Genomic DNA, 16855 nt, shown 5'->3' with positions numbered 1-16855 from the left:
TGGAGGTAAACTGGTATTATCGCAAATGCGACATTTGATTTCGTTGTAATCCGCGATTATCTATGGATCCAGGACTCTAAAATGCGCGAGAAATTCAAGATCTTCCGAACTTTTGAGTGGAAACAGAAAGGTATCGACTTACAGGAAGAGATTGCGAAGAGTTTCTCTTTTAAACCAAAATTGCAGACTGCAATGGAATTGCAAATCTCATTTTTCAATAACATTAAATTGATTCAGCTTCTATTAAAACATGGACGTATTGAATACGTGTATTGTTTCAATCACTGAAACCACTTTAGATGACCTACGATTCGTCATATTTTTACTGAGGTACGTCAAAATATGTGGTTTAAAAGATTATGATTGAAGTAATTCGATACATTTAATTATATTTATTCAATATTGTTTTTATATTTCTTTTATACAGTAGTTATTTAATTTAAATAAAATTTAAGGATAAAGTGATATTTTAGGATATAGATATACCTAATGTGCATTTTAATATATATTTTTAATATTTCTAATACATAATATATATTTTGTGTTCTATAATTCCAAATTTTAATACAATATGTATATTCTATAATTGTATATTCATGTCAGAGAATTCATTAATAATATTTTTCGAATTACGACGCATAAGATTATAAATGGAATATCCTGCCGCGACTTATCGATTATTTAAAGACTTTAAAGTAGATCTTAAATACATCTCAGGACGCCAAAATGTTTATTGCGAAAGTGCAATGGTCGCCATTAAAACTTGATGCAAGAAATCAGCTCCATTATTATAATCTATAGATTCATATAAGAAATGAGAAAAGCAACGATACCTGCGAACTCTTATCTCTTGTTCAAGGACGCGATTTTCTGTGCGGCAAACTGCTTTGCTAAACATTTTAATTGCTATTCTCCTTACTTTACCACGTAAATGAGATATGATAAAGTTTATTGCACGCACTCGAACTAAACTCGCGGCTCGCGGCGAGAATTTCAAACTTTTCCGTCGCGCTGTCAGAGGCGCAACCGTCCGACCGCATTGGTGACGCCACCTAGCGTAGGAATTCTTCAACTTGTAGTTAATTCTACGCGGGATAAGTAAGATTCGCGCGCACGCGCGCAACACGTTCAATCGCGAATGACGCGAACAGCTGACAGGGAGTGAGAGACAGCGGGCGTGTGGCGGATCGATCGTACGTGTCGCTGTCAAAAGTCTGTATACAAACCGCAGGGCCTACAATTTTCTCCGAGTACATGTACAAATAAGCGTCGCTTCGTTCATATATCATGGCGTTTCTGGAGGTCAGTTATTTTCATTATTCCTTCGCAACTCGTCTTGATCTGTCGATTTTTCGCCGGATGGTCGAGTTAACCTAGAATGTCAACATTAATCTTGATTGTTGTTTTAGTGGAGACGCTTTAATTTCTTTGATTTGAAAAAGGAAGTTGACGCGGGGAAGATCGCAACAGCGTTCGGGGTAGGTTGATCCTTTTGCACATTGAGATAATAAAGATTTCTTCCCACCAAGAGACATACACACACATACAATGTAATACTGAATTACATCTATGTGTTGGTTAATTTGACAAAGAAATGATCACTATGTTACACTATGTTTCTTGCTGGAAAGTATCAAATGTCATTTGACCGTCACATGTCTTTGTCATGGACAGGGATGAGCTCCTGTTTATTGTTACATATCTTGTACAGGATGCACAAGTTGCGGCAGCTACTAGTGGCAATGGCAATCTAGTATTCGGAGATAACATAGGCAATGTACATTTAATAAACAGATCATATGAAGTCACAACCTTTCGTGCTTATGAAATTACACTGATATTGGCACAGCAAGTCCAACATTCCACATTTCTCTTCACTATTGGTGTAAGAATATCGCCATGATCTTCTGCTGAGATTTTTTTCTATATAATCATAGATTATATATATAGATTATGAATTATATAATTATAGATGTTAGATAAATAAGAAATATATAATTTTGGATTGTTTGAATATATTATTTTAATAGGAGGACGAACCTGGATGTAATCCTACTATAAAGGTTTGGAACTTGGTCAAACCTGATAAGCAAGGTAATCCAACATGCGTTCGAATAAGCAGAGCTATACCTAGTTATAGAGCAGTCCCACCAACAGCTTTGTGTGTACATACTAGTCTTACATTAATGGCTATTGGATTTGGGGATGGCTCTATTATGTTGTACAGGTAATTAGCCCTTTTTTATTTTTTTTGCTTTCATATTGGATATTATAATATTAGAAACTAGTATGCTATTTTTTATACCATATATTTTATTGTAGTAATCTATAAATTCTTTTCAGAGGCGATCTGACTCGAGAAAGAAAGAATAAAATAAAAGTCTTGAAAGACGCCAATCTGTCTATCACTGGCCTTGCAATACGAGCAACTGGTAAGCAGACGTATCTGTTTGTTGCTACGCAAAACAGCGTGTTCTTGTATAATATTACCGTTAAGGATAAGGAATTTAGATCTACTTTGGATACTATGGGTTGCGCACGAAAATGCAGTGTGCTTGCCGAGTCTATGCAAGACAGTCACTTTATGATTGGACGTAATGACGTACGTTAGACATGTGTCGCTTTGTGCTTGTGTCTTACGTTATATTTTGCGTCTATTTTTGAAAAAACAAAATTTTCAGGCTATTTATTGTTACACACCAGACGGTAGAGGCCCATGTTATGCAGTGGAGGGTCAAAAGATAATGCTAGAATGGTTTAGGACTTATTTGGTGATAGTAGCGAAAGAAGCGGCGAATGTTCCAAGAACGACAACAACTATATCTGCCAAACCCAAGTAATGAATATATGTGTGTTTCCTCACGTAATTATTTTATATTTATATTGTAAAGCACACTTCAAATTTCTGTAGCACGATAGAACCGATACCCCCTGGTGTCGATAAGCATATTATTACTGTGCTTGATATCCAAAACAAGTTTATTGTATTCTCTGCGCCGATGGTATCTGTCCAAGCAGTCTTGTCTGAATGGGGTGGATTTTTTATACTTAGTGGAGATAATAAATTGTATCATTTAGACGAGAAAGATTTACAATCTAAATTAGCGTTGCTTTTTAAAAAGAATTTGTACGATGTTTCTATAAGGTATGTCAGGCATATTAATTTAATTGTAATTAAAGAGCATTACATTAACTTTCTCAATAATATAACTTTGTACTATCCATAGAATAGCTAAAAATCAGCAATATGATGCAGAAGGTCTTATAGACATTTTCCGTCAATATGGAGATCATTTATATTCCAAGGGGGATCATAATGGCGCTATAGAGCAATATATAAAGACTATAGGCAAATTGGAGCCATCTTACGTGATAAGAAAATTCTTGGATTCTCAACATATCGATAATTTGACGACGTATTTGCAAGCGCTGCATAAAAATGGACAAGCAACAGAGGATCATACTACTTTATTATTAAATTGTTACACTAAGCTTAATCATACCGATAAGTTAAAAGAATTCATCATGGTAAGTTGTATATATACAAAACTAAATTTATATGCTAGTGCTTTGCGATATATATGTATATTTTGTATTATATTATCTTGTAAATTTAGACAAAAGATCGCGAAGTTGATTTTGACGTGGAAATAGCGATAAAAGTTTGTCGACAAGCATCGCCGGAGGATGCCCTATTACTTGCGCAAAAACACGGTAAACACGAGTGGTATCTTCGTATTCAAATCGAAGACAAACAGGAATATAAAAAGGCTTTAGAATACATGGCAATGTTAGAATTTGAAGAGGTATTACATATTTACATAATTTTCTATATAAAAATGATAAAATATTTATATTTTAAAGAAATGTTTTAAAAATTATTTAGGCAGAAGCTAATATGAAGAAATATGGAAATATCTTAATAGAAAATGTTCCAAATGAATCCACACAGTTTTTAAAAGCCTTGTGCACAAATTATAAACCATCCAACAAACCTCTTGTAGATCAGGTATAGATATATATATATTTTTTAAGTTTGTACGTTTAGACTAAACTATTGTATTATCTGAGAAAAATGTAAAAAATGGAACTTCATGAATTTATCTATCTTTACAGGAAGCTTTAAATGGTTATACAGAACAGCGTATTGACAAGGCTAGTCCAGAAGATTTTATTCATTTATTTTTGAATAATTCTGAACGACTCGTAGAGTTCTTGGAGCATTTAGTTAAATCGGATACGAGGTTATTATTTTTTATAAAAAAAATAATGCATATACTTTATATCATGAAATTAACTCTTTATCTTTTTTATATTTCTTGTAGATGGAGTACACTTATTTACAATACGTTAGTGGAACATTATTTACATGTTTGGTCGGCACTAGATAACGATGTAACAAAATTACAATATGAACAGAAAGTTGTACGACTTCTGCAGAATTCCGAGGCTCGTTATGATAAAGATCAAATATTAATACTTTGTCATCAACATAATTTCAGAAAAGGATTACTTTTCCTTTACGAAGAAAGCAAACTGTAAGATGTCGTATGAATGCGATTATATGACGGAAATACTACAATAAATATAAATGTGTTTTGTTTATCTATTATTTTAGATATCAAGAAATATTGAGATTTCATTTATGCGAAGGAGATAGCGAACAAGTTCTCGCCACCTGCAAAAGATTCGGTCACCAGGATCCTAATCTATGGGTACAAGCTTTGTGGAGTGTAGCTAAAAACAAGAATGCACCAACAAAACTTCTCGCGGATATATTAGCTTACATTGGTATATATTTGTTGGAATATCAATTTATTTCAATCAAATTGGAAAATATTGTTTTGTTAATGTATATAAAAATATCATTGCAGCTCAAGAAAGACTATTATCTCCTTTAATGGTCATTGATGCAATTTCTACATCATTGACCTGTACACTGGGAGATGTTAGAAGTTATTTGTGCAGTGTATTACGAACGGAAAATGAACAAACTCAAGCTGACACGGAATTAACAGAGAAATATAGAGCTGATACTCTTAAATTGCGGGAACAAATAGAAGCAATAAAGAACAATACGATAATTTTTCAAGGATCACGGTGTAGCGCGTGCCATCATCAATTGGAATTGCCATCTGTACATTTCATGTGTCAACATTCGTATCATCAACAGTGAGTTTAGATTTTTATTTAAAAAATTATATACATTAAGGTATATATAAATTCACTATTATAATTTATTTTATTTATATGTCTTTCTGGGTAGTTGCTTTCAAAGCTTTTCGGAAAATGAAAACGAATGCCCGGCCTGCTTGCCAAATAACAAGAAATTACTGGATATTATAAGAGCGCAAGAGCAGTCAAGAGACTTACACGAAACTTTCCACAGTCTTCTCGATCGAGCAGAAGACCCATTTTCCTTAGTAGCTGATTATTTTGGTAGAGGCGTTTTTAAAAAATTAACAGTAATCACTGATACAGACAAATCATTACCTACACCGACCAAGTTGGAGGAACCTAAATTAAATTATGGCCCTGGTGCAGAAGCGAGACTCAGATTAAATGAAGGAAAGAGTTCTATCTCAGGTATATTTTAAAAAATTAAATAAATCACCTGTCGTGTATGTATATATGTATGCGTTTATTCTATTATCAATGAATTACGAGTCATTCTTCATATAGCTTTTTTATTTACAAACTTTAAGGGATTAATTAATATGCCTTCGCGTTTTTCCAACAGGAAAAATAGAGCCTCGACGAGCCGGATATGACGTTCCTACATTAATAACGGAAGAGCGTTTCCGTAATTTTGTCAAGCCAGACGTGTATTCTTCATCGTTGGAGGCGAATATATCGGGAACAGGAAGCGGTTTATCAACGCCACGCGATAATTCTGCTAAAGCTTCGCCAGTGCCGATCAGAGAAGCCCGCATTTTAAACAGTACTACGCCAAAGTCATCGCCAATCGACAGATCCTTTGTTTCGAAAACCCCTATTGTGGCATCAAATCCCTTTGAAACTGACGATTATGACGAATCTAAAAATCCCTTCGCTAACGATAACGACGATGACGACGCGAATAATCCTTTTAAAGACGATGATGATGATAATGATCGGGCTGGCAACGATGACGACGATTACAATAGAAATCTAAATCCGTTTGGTAGGTAAACCGCAAATACATTTCCCATGAATGATTTGACCATCAATGATCGAGACAAGTTATATATAAATGCATGTATACAGACAAATATTTTGCAATACGTAAAAAGGATAAAATATTGTCAAATGCATGCTTCAATAAGCATTACGTAATGGATTTACGAATCTAATGTACTATGTATAAACTTGTGTAAACTTGTATAATATCTACTTCAATTTTATATGCTGTAAAAATTTTATTTTAAAGCATTTACCATACTTTCCTCACTTTCACATATCGAAGACTTCGCTTCGATTTTAGCTTAATATTTATCTACTAAAAGGAACATAGTGTTATTTAAAATACTATGCTTTTTGTATCTCTGTGTAGACGAGATTTTACTGTGTACACGATATTTAAATCTTGTTTATTTGTAAATGCTTATATTTGAGGCAATCAGGATCAAAAAATCATAAAATAAAAAGCAATCGGTCATTGAAAAAAAAAATATATACTATATTGATACGCCTTTGTAATAAGACTGTGATTTAAAAAAAATCAAGAAAAATCTAAAGTTTGGAAGATAAGATCAATTGCACAAATTGCAGTTGATTTAAAACTTATTATTTCATTTTCTCTGCATTTTCACGTTTGGCTTTCATGACTACGCGATTTATAATGTTCAAAAAGAAAGCGAGTCAAAGCAAGAAAAATATTATTGTAATAATTATGCCTTTATGTGCTGCATCTGCCCGAATAGAACAGCACGTGTAAAAGTATTGATAAAGGTACGAATTATAAGATTGTACGATATAATTATAAGATATTAAAAATAAGGAAATAAAGAGTATATGAGTCCATATATATACATATATATATGTACAAATTTATTTTTTATCAATTGTTTGATTTTATATCATCTATTTATATAATCAATTTATTTGTATCAGGTAAGCTTTTTTTTTTAAAGTAAATAGAATATGAAGATGTCTTTAGTTATAATATCTAATTTCTAAACTGTTAAAAACTGAGGAACCCAGAATTTCTCAATTTAAAAATCAAATTGATAGTATTGTGTGTATGTAGGCATTCAGACTTATTTATAAATTATTGCTTAATCATTCATTGAACGGCTTAGTAGCAATTGAATTGTAATTGAATCCAAAGATAATCGATCGTAGTTGAGTTTCTTAGCGAATGTGGCATTGAACGCCCATGGCACATCGAATGCGTCATCATCGCCTATCGTTCATTTCTGTCATGGTGGTAGCACTGATGGCGAGCTGACGTCATTGTTGAGTTCCGAAATTGAAATCAATAAGTGCAATGTGCAATGTTGTGTGTACATCACGGACGGTGGGAAATGGCGATTATGTCAAAACATCGCGCTAGATTCGATTGCGTTTGATTCGAAACGACGACGAGGGTATTCATTGGCGAAATGGCTCGCAACAGCAAGAAGAAACTCGCGATATTCGTGGGTACATCGAAGTGTCTCATTTATGTGAGTTGCCTCGTCCTTCGTTAGAGAATGACGCTTATTTCTTTCAGTTTTTCTTACTACTCGAAAAATTGTACACTCGCGGACGCAGAAATTATCGCTTTACATTATAAAAATATTTGTTTATGTAATTTTACGGTTTTATCTATAATTGCATTTGAATTCATGACATCTAGAATAGAATCAAACAATGGAGCATCATGTAATGTTCCAAGGACAAAAAGTTATTACGAGATTTTGTTACAATATTAGATGAAATTAATTAAATTTTGTTAAATTACAAGATTGTTTGTTTTCACGAATCTTTATAAAATCACAATCCTTTTTTTAGGCAGAAGCAAAGTATTGTGCCTCCGATATGCCTGGGGAAATAAAATACTATGAGTATGTTACCGTTTTTTAAATTATATACTTACTAGTATTATTAAATAGATTGCATTTGTATTATCGGCTGTAAAATATACTTATGTTTGAAAAATTGTTTATTGTATTTTGATTTATTAAAAATTAATTTTACATTGATTATAACGTTTGCAGATGTTCCAGAACAGAATATTGTTGTGCTTTTGGTTGTTGTGTGTCACCTGGATTTCATTTCCATCACTTGTGGTACTACTGGTAAGTCATTATCGACATTAATTAAAAGTAACGTAAGATATATGTTATAATTTTGCACTCCAAGATAAATATAATACAACATATGGCGTTATAATTACATTGTTGAATGCAAAATTATAACATTATTATGTGTTACTTTTAAATGTCGACTGAATAATAATGATTTTTTTAAATTTTAATAATCACAATAGGTTGTATAATATGCAGCTCTTCCGTTAAATAAAATGGCAATGTATGTACAATTAATTTTTCAGGATCCTGGTTATAATCATGTTCTTGGTCTGTTCTGGTGGTGGTTGGTGGTATCGGTACTGGTTGCAAGGCAGATACAGAGCAGCAGCTTCGGCTATACCAACTCGCTCTTCTACCACTAGATCGCAAAATTCTCTTCGTAACGCACCTTGTCAAGCGCAGCAAGCTCGTATTACATACAATTCAGCGAGAAATACCGTCCTACTACATCGCATGTGGAAAGGCTCGTATTCTTTTCTAATAGATTTTTTTACTTTGAGTGAAAAAAAGTGGAAACTTTATTTAACCTTCTTAAACAGGTCCTCAGAGAAATACAGCGGCGCCAGCGTATAACGGTAACGCGACCACATCGGCACACTATCAAAATATGAACGTTGTATTAAACGATGCCAATTGCCCTTATTATCAATTATACGGTCCTCCGCCAAGTTACGAGACAGTGATAGCGCAAACGCGTGGCAAAATCTCAAATCCGGCATCACCAGAGTCGTCTGCCGCACGGCTGAATCTGCAAACGGCGAATGTGATACCAAATCCGAGTGTATCGCAATGTTTTTTTTATAGCTGCAATTCTCCGGCGAGATTGGTGGACGGTAATTCGAGTCAATGTCAAAGTGATAACGCTAATGCTCATCAGCTTGATAGTCACGAAAGTGTTCCATACGCACATTTTTCTCAATATTGCACCGCGAATGGTACAGTTGGTCAAAACATGTGCGTTCCTTTGGAATATCCAGAAGAATCAATCGCGCCTGGGGGGAGTAATTTCAGTTGTAGTTATCAGAACAGCCCGCATCGGTTGTCGGGATATCCAACGGATAGATTGTCCAATGTGTCGGATGCGGAAAATGTGGCTCATGGCTACGAGATTCCAAGTACAGAACATGCGTTGCTCAATATTGATGCTGCGACCAGCAACTATGGAGAATGTGATCCTTGGCATGAAAATGATCAATCTGTACGAGTCCACGGTAATATCACCGTGCAAGATGAAACTCGAACGTCTCAGAAGAGATGCGTGACGACCACAGATACGCATACTCTCTCGCCTAAGGAAAACAGAAGCGAGAACGAATTGAAGCGTACGTTTAACGTCGTTCCTGTGATGCAGAGAAGCTTTCCAAGAGAACGTAGAAATTATGGCGGTTCCTTGCGATTACCACGTAGACACACTGGTATCATTTACCAGGGTGATGGCTTCCAAAATGTTCTCCCCAGAGATTCGCCGAACGCTTTCCAACAGAGCGCTTTTAATTCCGCTCAGACAGCAGCATCGGAAGGCGTGAATTCTTTGGAACGAGATGTGAATTCCTCTCAATCAAATCCATCCAATAATGTGATATTAGAATCTTTTATTTTTGGAAATGTGCAATTGCCTCCAAGCGAAAATGTCGAGGAGACTCGCGGTCTTTGTGCGATGAACCGGAGTAGAAACTTTGATCTTGAAAGTAAACACAAATTAGACAGATCAAAGTCACTAGACTGAACGTAAATTGAAATTTTTATTGCGCGTATAAAATTCTTATTACGCGATGTTTATTCTTGTATGTCTCTACTATTCGCGCATAACTTGTATAGCAATACAAACTTAATCGTTCGTTATCAAGATACGTTATCAGAATAATCTTTAACGGAGTTTCCAACTGTCGCGAAGAAATAATGATTCTATTTTATCAGAAATAATGTGGTATCGTTTTTATTAACACGTATGTATGAAATATTTTACGCAGCGGTGAGTGTTTTGCATTTACTAATTCATACATATTATTTTACTACACTTCACTATTTCTTTAATCATCAAATTTGACGATTGAATCTCGTGAAAGATGTGTGTGTGTGAGTGTATATATATCGTTCGTTATTATCTTTCTCACACAGGATTAGCAAACCTAATATTAGACGTTAGATTTAATTCGCACTTCATAATATTTGTTGCAATTCCAAAGCTAAACTATTTTGATTATCTATTGAGATGCTAGATATTATCTCTAAGTGTGATAGGCGATAGTTCTATCTACATATGGCGCGGCGAAACGTCTTATTTCTGATACCTACAACATATACTGCCATGGAAAAACCGTTTTGAACATCGTATATCAGATATTAATTTTTTTTATTTTTGCACTACACTTAAAATAATAAGATTAAGATCGAAACAGTGAAAATGTTGTTTCACAAAAGCACGGCCCAATTTAATCCACCTACGCACAAAAAGATTTCAATCATTACTTTATATGGTAATGGTAAGTAAATAGCACATCTTTTTTTATGAATTTGAAAAACGAACTTATGAATTATTTATGAAAGACCATGGAAGTGTGGTTAAGGTCTTCAATAAAATTCATAATAAGATTTATTTGAAATATCATAAATAAATTTTGACGTATTTTTTTCTAACAATAATGTTAATATATTCAACTTGACAATGCCGAAGTGGTATTGCCTTTTGTTCAGCATATTTCCGTCAAGCCATTCTTCTCTATATATACATATACACGTATATAATATTTAAGCCTCTATTATATATATATATGCACATTTTAACATTATCTCTATATTAAATAATGCGTAAATTTTTACGCGTTGCACATATACTCGACATTAAGATACAGTGATCCAAAGAAAATTCTAGTTTATTACAAAAAAAGATTCGAGTTTATGATTGAAGCAGCAATACTTTCGTAATAATATACGGTCGCGTAAAAGGATAAGAAGTTATAACAAAGCGAAGGTCGTTTAGTTAATGTTAGAAAAATATAAACGTGAAGGAATATATACACAAGATGAAGATAATTCATCGTTCAATTAAATTGTTTGCAAACAGTCACATTTGTGCAACAGTCACATTTGTAATACGTTCATTTCCTCACATACTACAAATTTAATATTTTTACTTCAAAATCTCTTTATATTTATATATATATTTTGTAAGGAGAATGATGCGTCCTCGAGCTGTGACTAATCTTGATTTACTCGTATATCAATATGGGAACATTAATTGCAATCCTCGCGAATCATATCTTTTGGATAAATTGATATTAAAAGAATTTAAAGCAATTCAATTTATACAAACGCTATACATCTCGCTATTATTTTTTTTTTTAATGCGATGTGTATTAAATTTAAGATACGTCATCAGTCCTTCGACTTAGGTTCTTGAGCATAATAGCGGTCCAAGAAAACGCAATATGTGCCAATAGCGACAAGTCCATTAGATAAGCAAGTAATTGGATAAGCGAGACAATCTCGCAGCCAAGGAGGTCTTACCTTAAAAAGCAAAGCAAAATAAAAGAGATATATATGTACACACTTATTTTTTGTAATCGATTCTAATTGATAAATGGGCTGTTTAACAAGAGTCCACGTGATTATATAATATATTATAAGCTTATACCATATATATTATATATCATATAATATACATCTATATTGTATATATATATATACCGCCACGAGTCTACAATATAATTTCTAGTCAAAAGTCACTATATTTTGTGTGCGTGCGTAGCTTGCGCGTTATATCATATAGCTTTAATAAGTTCTAGTCTCTGAATGATCTCACCATAATGTGCAATCATGTATTCGCGCGGTATCAGTGATACTGTAAGATACCGTATCTAATGTGAAAGAATGTCTATCCAAAATAAAGACACCAAATATTTATTCACGTACCAAGATAATCTTTATGATTTTAGAAGTGAATTTCTTTGAAACAGCAGTACACCATGCGAAATAATTGAAAGATGTTCCTAAGTAATTAAAATTGAGATGGACATCGCTATTTTTTTTAAATACTTTAAAGATTAACTGATCGAAATTCTCAAATTTACTATTTAAGTAAAAATCAATTTTTAATATAAGACATTACAAAAGAGCATAGTGATAGTTTTACGGAATAATAATAAAATGAGTCAACTGTATATTTTATTATTTTTATATTTCTTTATGTTGATACATTAAAGCGAATTTCTTTCTATTCTACATTCGGGATTTTTTCAGTGATAGATGATCGCATATCGACCAGTAGTTAGTACGCAGTGAATATACATTGCAAACAGAAGTAGTATAGATTCAAACTTCTAAAATTATGGAAATTATCGACAATTACGAAACAATTATTTATTTCCAAAAGAATATAAAGTATCATTTAATTGTTTCAAATTATTTTTGTTCCTTTGAAAAAAAAATACGTAATGTGTATCAAATAAAATGACGATCTTACTCAATTTTCCAGAGCTATCCGTTTTTCGCGCTATACTTCGATGAATCAATTACGAGTAACACGATGTGACAGTGTATCAGTTATCATGGTAATAAGAACGATACTTGTCGCAAAACGACGATAAGAGATGGCAGGTGGAACCGGACGAGCGAGAAATCAATATAAACGGAATCGCGGGGTCGTGAGGCGTGCGGCGGGTGACGGGGTTGCACGACGGGACGGAGGGTGGTAAGGGCATCCTCCTGTTGAGAGAGGCGGCCGCTGAAAGCTGATTGCAGCGCATTTTATCGGCCACGTTGGCGAAAACGACAGAAAATGTCGTAGTTTCGGTGGCAACCGAAAGTACCAAGTGAAGTCCGTCTTTCCCTTGCCTTTCGCTTCCTCTTTGCCCGGCCTTCACATACCTTTCGGTTCCTGCCCTTTTCACGATCGCTGCCCCCGACTCGTGTGCAGGCGCGCGTATTCCACCCTCAATGGTGAATCAATAATTAAGGTGACAGTGCAGTGGTTGCGCGATCGTGTACCGGGTCAAGATGTCGGTGAAGGTGAGTCTTTGTATGTTCGGCGAATACAATGCGAGCATGTATGACAGTTTCGGTTCCCTGATGTGAAATTCCCGGTTGACTGCGGTTAACAAAATAACTTGAGCTGAGTTGAGGCCGCTGGTGAAATAATGGTCTCCCTGCGTTTTGTTGGGAGTGCTGTTGTTATGTAACGCTATTATACAATTTCAAATATTGATATCTTATCGTATTTTGGGAGAAAGAAAAAGAGAAAGAGGAGAGAGAAAGAGATTACAACGCTCATATCGTCTTCTTCATGATACTTTATTATCACTGATATAAGCATTAATGATCGTAGGTCATGGCTTATCATTCGCGCATGAATCAAAAAACGATATTTATCTTGGCTTGAATGCGTTTTTAGTGCGTAAATGTAATTAATCGAGCGCGATTACTCGCGAAATGTTGCGACGTATCTTTTCGTCTGCTGTTTCGCGCCTAAATACACGCAACACTACAGCAGACATAATTTTCTCACGTTACGTTTACGTGCGGAGCGCAGTGATTTAATTCTCTCAGCGTTCCTGTTTCAAAAGAACAAAAAAAATCCGAAATAAGATCCGATTGGAAATGATCATCACGGTAATTAATATATATGAAACATTTAGGTATGTCTTTCTCGAAGCACATCTTTTGTGGCAAAAAATCATCACTCTCTACTAATCTAATTTTTTGAAGTGGAATTTCTCTCTATAGAGTGAAAATTAAACAAGTGTGTGTCTTGAAAAAGAGTGGTCAATTTTTAATCTTTATAACAGATTTCACTTTCCGGAGTGAGATTCATTATAAAAGTTTTAGAGAGCAGATTAACGTGTTATCTTAAAACATAATCGCGATTTTTCTTCGTACGATATTCTAATTTCTTAAAGCATCGTCTTCTTTTTATTTTCACGTGTACACACGATGACGCATTCTCTGTAGCCCCAGGTTACTTGAATTTTGTGCGGCATTGTGTACGGTGCCCGTATTAAAGCTAGTTGCGATTTGTTGATCTTATTACAGTATAATGTCCGCGCGGAGTTGACTGTTGTATTAAGTCGCGAAATATTTTAATGGCACTAACAGCGTCACAAGTGTCCGCTTCCTGCCAGAACGAGGCCTTTCGTCAAAGGCGAAGATAATCCGAGCCGAGGGTGCTCGAGCACTCAGACACGCGTGCGCGCGTCGCGTGTATATTCGAGACGCGCGTGCTATTCGGCGCGCACTTACGCACGCCGTCGTCAGTGCATTTCGTCACTGCGTGCAGGTGTAGTCGGCTCGTAACCACCGGCACTGATACGCATCGTTTGTTCCATCCTTTCTTGTACAAAATTCCGAAAAAGCCAATTGAAATAAACGCAAATTCAAAGTGCTTGTGAAAGTATATCGTTCTTTGACTTGAAGTTTTGAAAAGTGACACGTGTGACCTGAAATTCATCTTTCTTTTAACATTTATTTTCTAAAAAAAATTATCAATTATTTAAAAACAAATTAATTATAATTAAAAGGGACCTGATAATTGGAAACTGATGTAATAATTTGCAACTATTTTTGTGCGTTGTATCCGCATTCACCTTTGCAACTTGTCGACATGAACTATGAAGATGTCGATCTTCGGTGAAAATTTGCAATCTTACACTTTTTGCAATTTCTTAACATTTTAAACATTCAACTAATATAAAAATTAGAAGTTTAATATATAATAGATAATTATATTTTTAGAGACTTTTAACATATATTTAGTTGAAACGTAATCTTTTTAATTGCTTGTAACTGAATACAAATTGCTATTATCATATTTATTTTAATGAGAAATTATTTTTTATTAAAATTCTCTCTCTTTCTTTCTGTCTCTCTGTCTAAATTGTTTTATGGATTTATACAATAGATGAAAAAAAGATGAACTCTATATATATGTGAACCAGAAAAGTGATAATTCTTTATGTAGTATGATGGTAAATTACTTGCAGATTTACAAATAATAATATAAGATCTGTTTTTTATTGCTGCACCCGAACGGGTGCATACGATACAACAAATTGAAGTGAAACAAATATACGTTTGTTTCATTTCAACTTATTGCACTATGTGCACCAGAGAGTGTAGCAATAAAAAACATACCTATAATCAGTTTTCCAATACATTAGAAATTAGAACGTCACATGTGATTTCACAAGTGATTTAAAAACTATAAAAATATTAGTATTTATTTTCTAATAGAAATCCATATATAACAAGCTTGTGATTTATGACATTTACATATGTGACTTCCACTTATTAAAAATAAATTTCACATAAATTGAACAATTGTTATTTAAATTCAAAACGTGTTTTTTTAACATCTCTTGTAAATTCAACAATTAACATATCTCCAATCAATTTGCACACAAAAAGCTAAATGTTTGCCAGACATTTCCTCTTTTATAGAAAACGTAAAAGAGAGATAACAAGTGTGCCGCTAGCGATCGAAGCACATGCAAAGTGTTTGTAAATCTGTCATCTGCTTTCGCTCACGATGACGTAAATATTATCAGCGAATCTCATTTAGAACAAAGGCTGTAGGTCAATATACATATACGCGTACTGTTTACTTGACACTCTTGACAGACGAAAATTGAGGCTTGCATTTATTCGTTTCTCGTTCGAACGTAGTTTTGTGTATTTCGTCAAGTCATGTATTACAACGACCAATACGATTCGCTCTGCGTTCTCCGCTGAATGTCGAGTAATTTGAATTTGTGCGAATTACAATCGATAAGTTTAACGATGCGAGAGCTCTCTTGACGTTAAACGATAAACGACCCGTGTCAAATAAAATAAGCTTGTTCCGATATCATTCGGACGCGCCTTTAGAACAGTCGACATTCTAGCTTATAGAGTCGAGAGGACGAGTTGTATTTTTAGTACGATCTAAAATCGTAGCGTTGCTGCGAAGTTCGCGAGTGAATTTTGCACCTTTGGTAAAGCTATCGCAGAGATACCATAGTGCAAAAAAATTTATCCATTGAAAATCGTCAAAAAGTGATAATTTTATTATACATTACTAAACATTATCCGCAACTCGTAACATCGATCTTTTCAAGTTAATTTAGCTTCTTAATGTCTTTTGAAATATCTGGCCAATTCCACCTAAGATTCTACTCGAGCAACAAGTTAATTACGAAGTGAAGAATAGAAACAGACGAGGATTGTGTTGAAACTTGTAACGATAATCAGTATTATATTTTACTGTCAAATTCAGAATTAAATTAGATAAAAGTAATCTGCTATTACTGAATATTATTCGCGATGCAGCTGACATTCCGTAGATTTCATTTCCGTGATCGACAGCGTAGCGCATGAATATCGTTTTAAATGTGAGTGCTAATATGCGTTGCAACGTTTGAATTGAGACCATTGCGTTTATTGTATTTCCACTCGCTAAACTGTGCCACAAAAACAAACATCTGCTATGCAGATGGAGATCAGTGAAATACAGATATAAAGCGCGAGCCGTATTCTCCTCGAAAATTTTTTGCGGTGAGTGCAACTGTGATCGACACCTTCTCAGTTCATTAAAAAAAAAAAAAAAAAAAAAA

At 34.2% G+C, this 16855-nt stretch overlaps 2 protein-coding genes across 2 annotated transcripts in view; both read left to right on the top strand.

Annotated features, from left to right (window-relative positions):
* Positions 1 to 1256: 1256 nt before the first annotated feature.
* On the top strand, positions 1257 to 6213 carry Vps11 (vacuolar protein sorting 11). The gene is made up of 16 exons (XM_018548745.1): positions 1257 to 1302; positions 1410 to 1478; positions 1712 to 1885; positions 2031 to 2227; positions 2344 to 2602; positions 2682 to 2836; positions 2912 to 3145; positions 3228 to 3528; positions 3618 to 3806; positions 3887 to 4009; positions 4117 to 4244; positions 4326 to 4538; positions 4619 to 4791; positions 4875 to 5172; positions 5267 to 5586; positions 5741 to 6213. The coding sequence occupies exons 1-16, from the start codon at positions 1288 to 1290 to the stop codon at positions 6169 to 6171; spliced, it is 3279 nt and encodes a 1092-aa protein (XP_018404247.1). The 5' UTR covers positions 1257 to 1287; the 3' UTR covers positions 6172 to 6213.
* A 6701-nt stretch (positions 6214 to 12914) lies between these two features.
* Nep3 (M13 family metallopeptidase neprilysin 3) overlaps positions 12915 to 16855 on the top strand; it is an 11079-nt gene continuing 7138 nt past the window's right edge. Inside the window, exon 1 of the mRNA XM_018548887.1 lies at positions 12915 to 13280. Coding sequence (XP_018404389.1) covers positions 13269 to 13280 — 12 coding nt within the window. The 5' untranslated portion in view covers positions 12915 to 13268. The remainder of the gene's footprint in view (positions 13281 to 16855) is intronic.

This window comes from Cyphomyrmex costatus, unplaced genomic scaffold (assembly GCF_001594065.2).
Source record: "Cyphomyrmex costatus isolate MS0001 unplaced genomic scaffold, Ccosl1.0 scaffold75, whole genome shotgun sequence".
Taxonomy (NCBI): Eukaryota; Metazoa; Arthropoda; class Insecta; order Hymenoptera; family Formicidae; genus Cyphomyrmex; species Cyphomyrmex costatus.
This window is presented reverse-complemented; position numbering and strand designations above follow the sequence as displayed.

Coding starts and splice junctions, on each gene's coding strand:
- Vps11 (XM_018548745.1), top strand. Junction 3,807..3,886: donor CAATGTTAGAATTTGAAGAG/GTATTACATATT, acceptor AAAATTATTTAG/GCAGAAGCTAATATGAAGAA. Junction 4,539..4,618: donor CTTTACGAAGAAAGCAAACT/GTAAGATGTCGT, acceptor CTATTATTTTAG/ATATCAAGAAATATTGAGAT.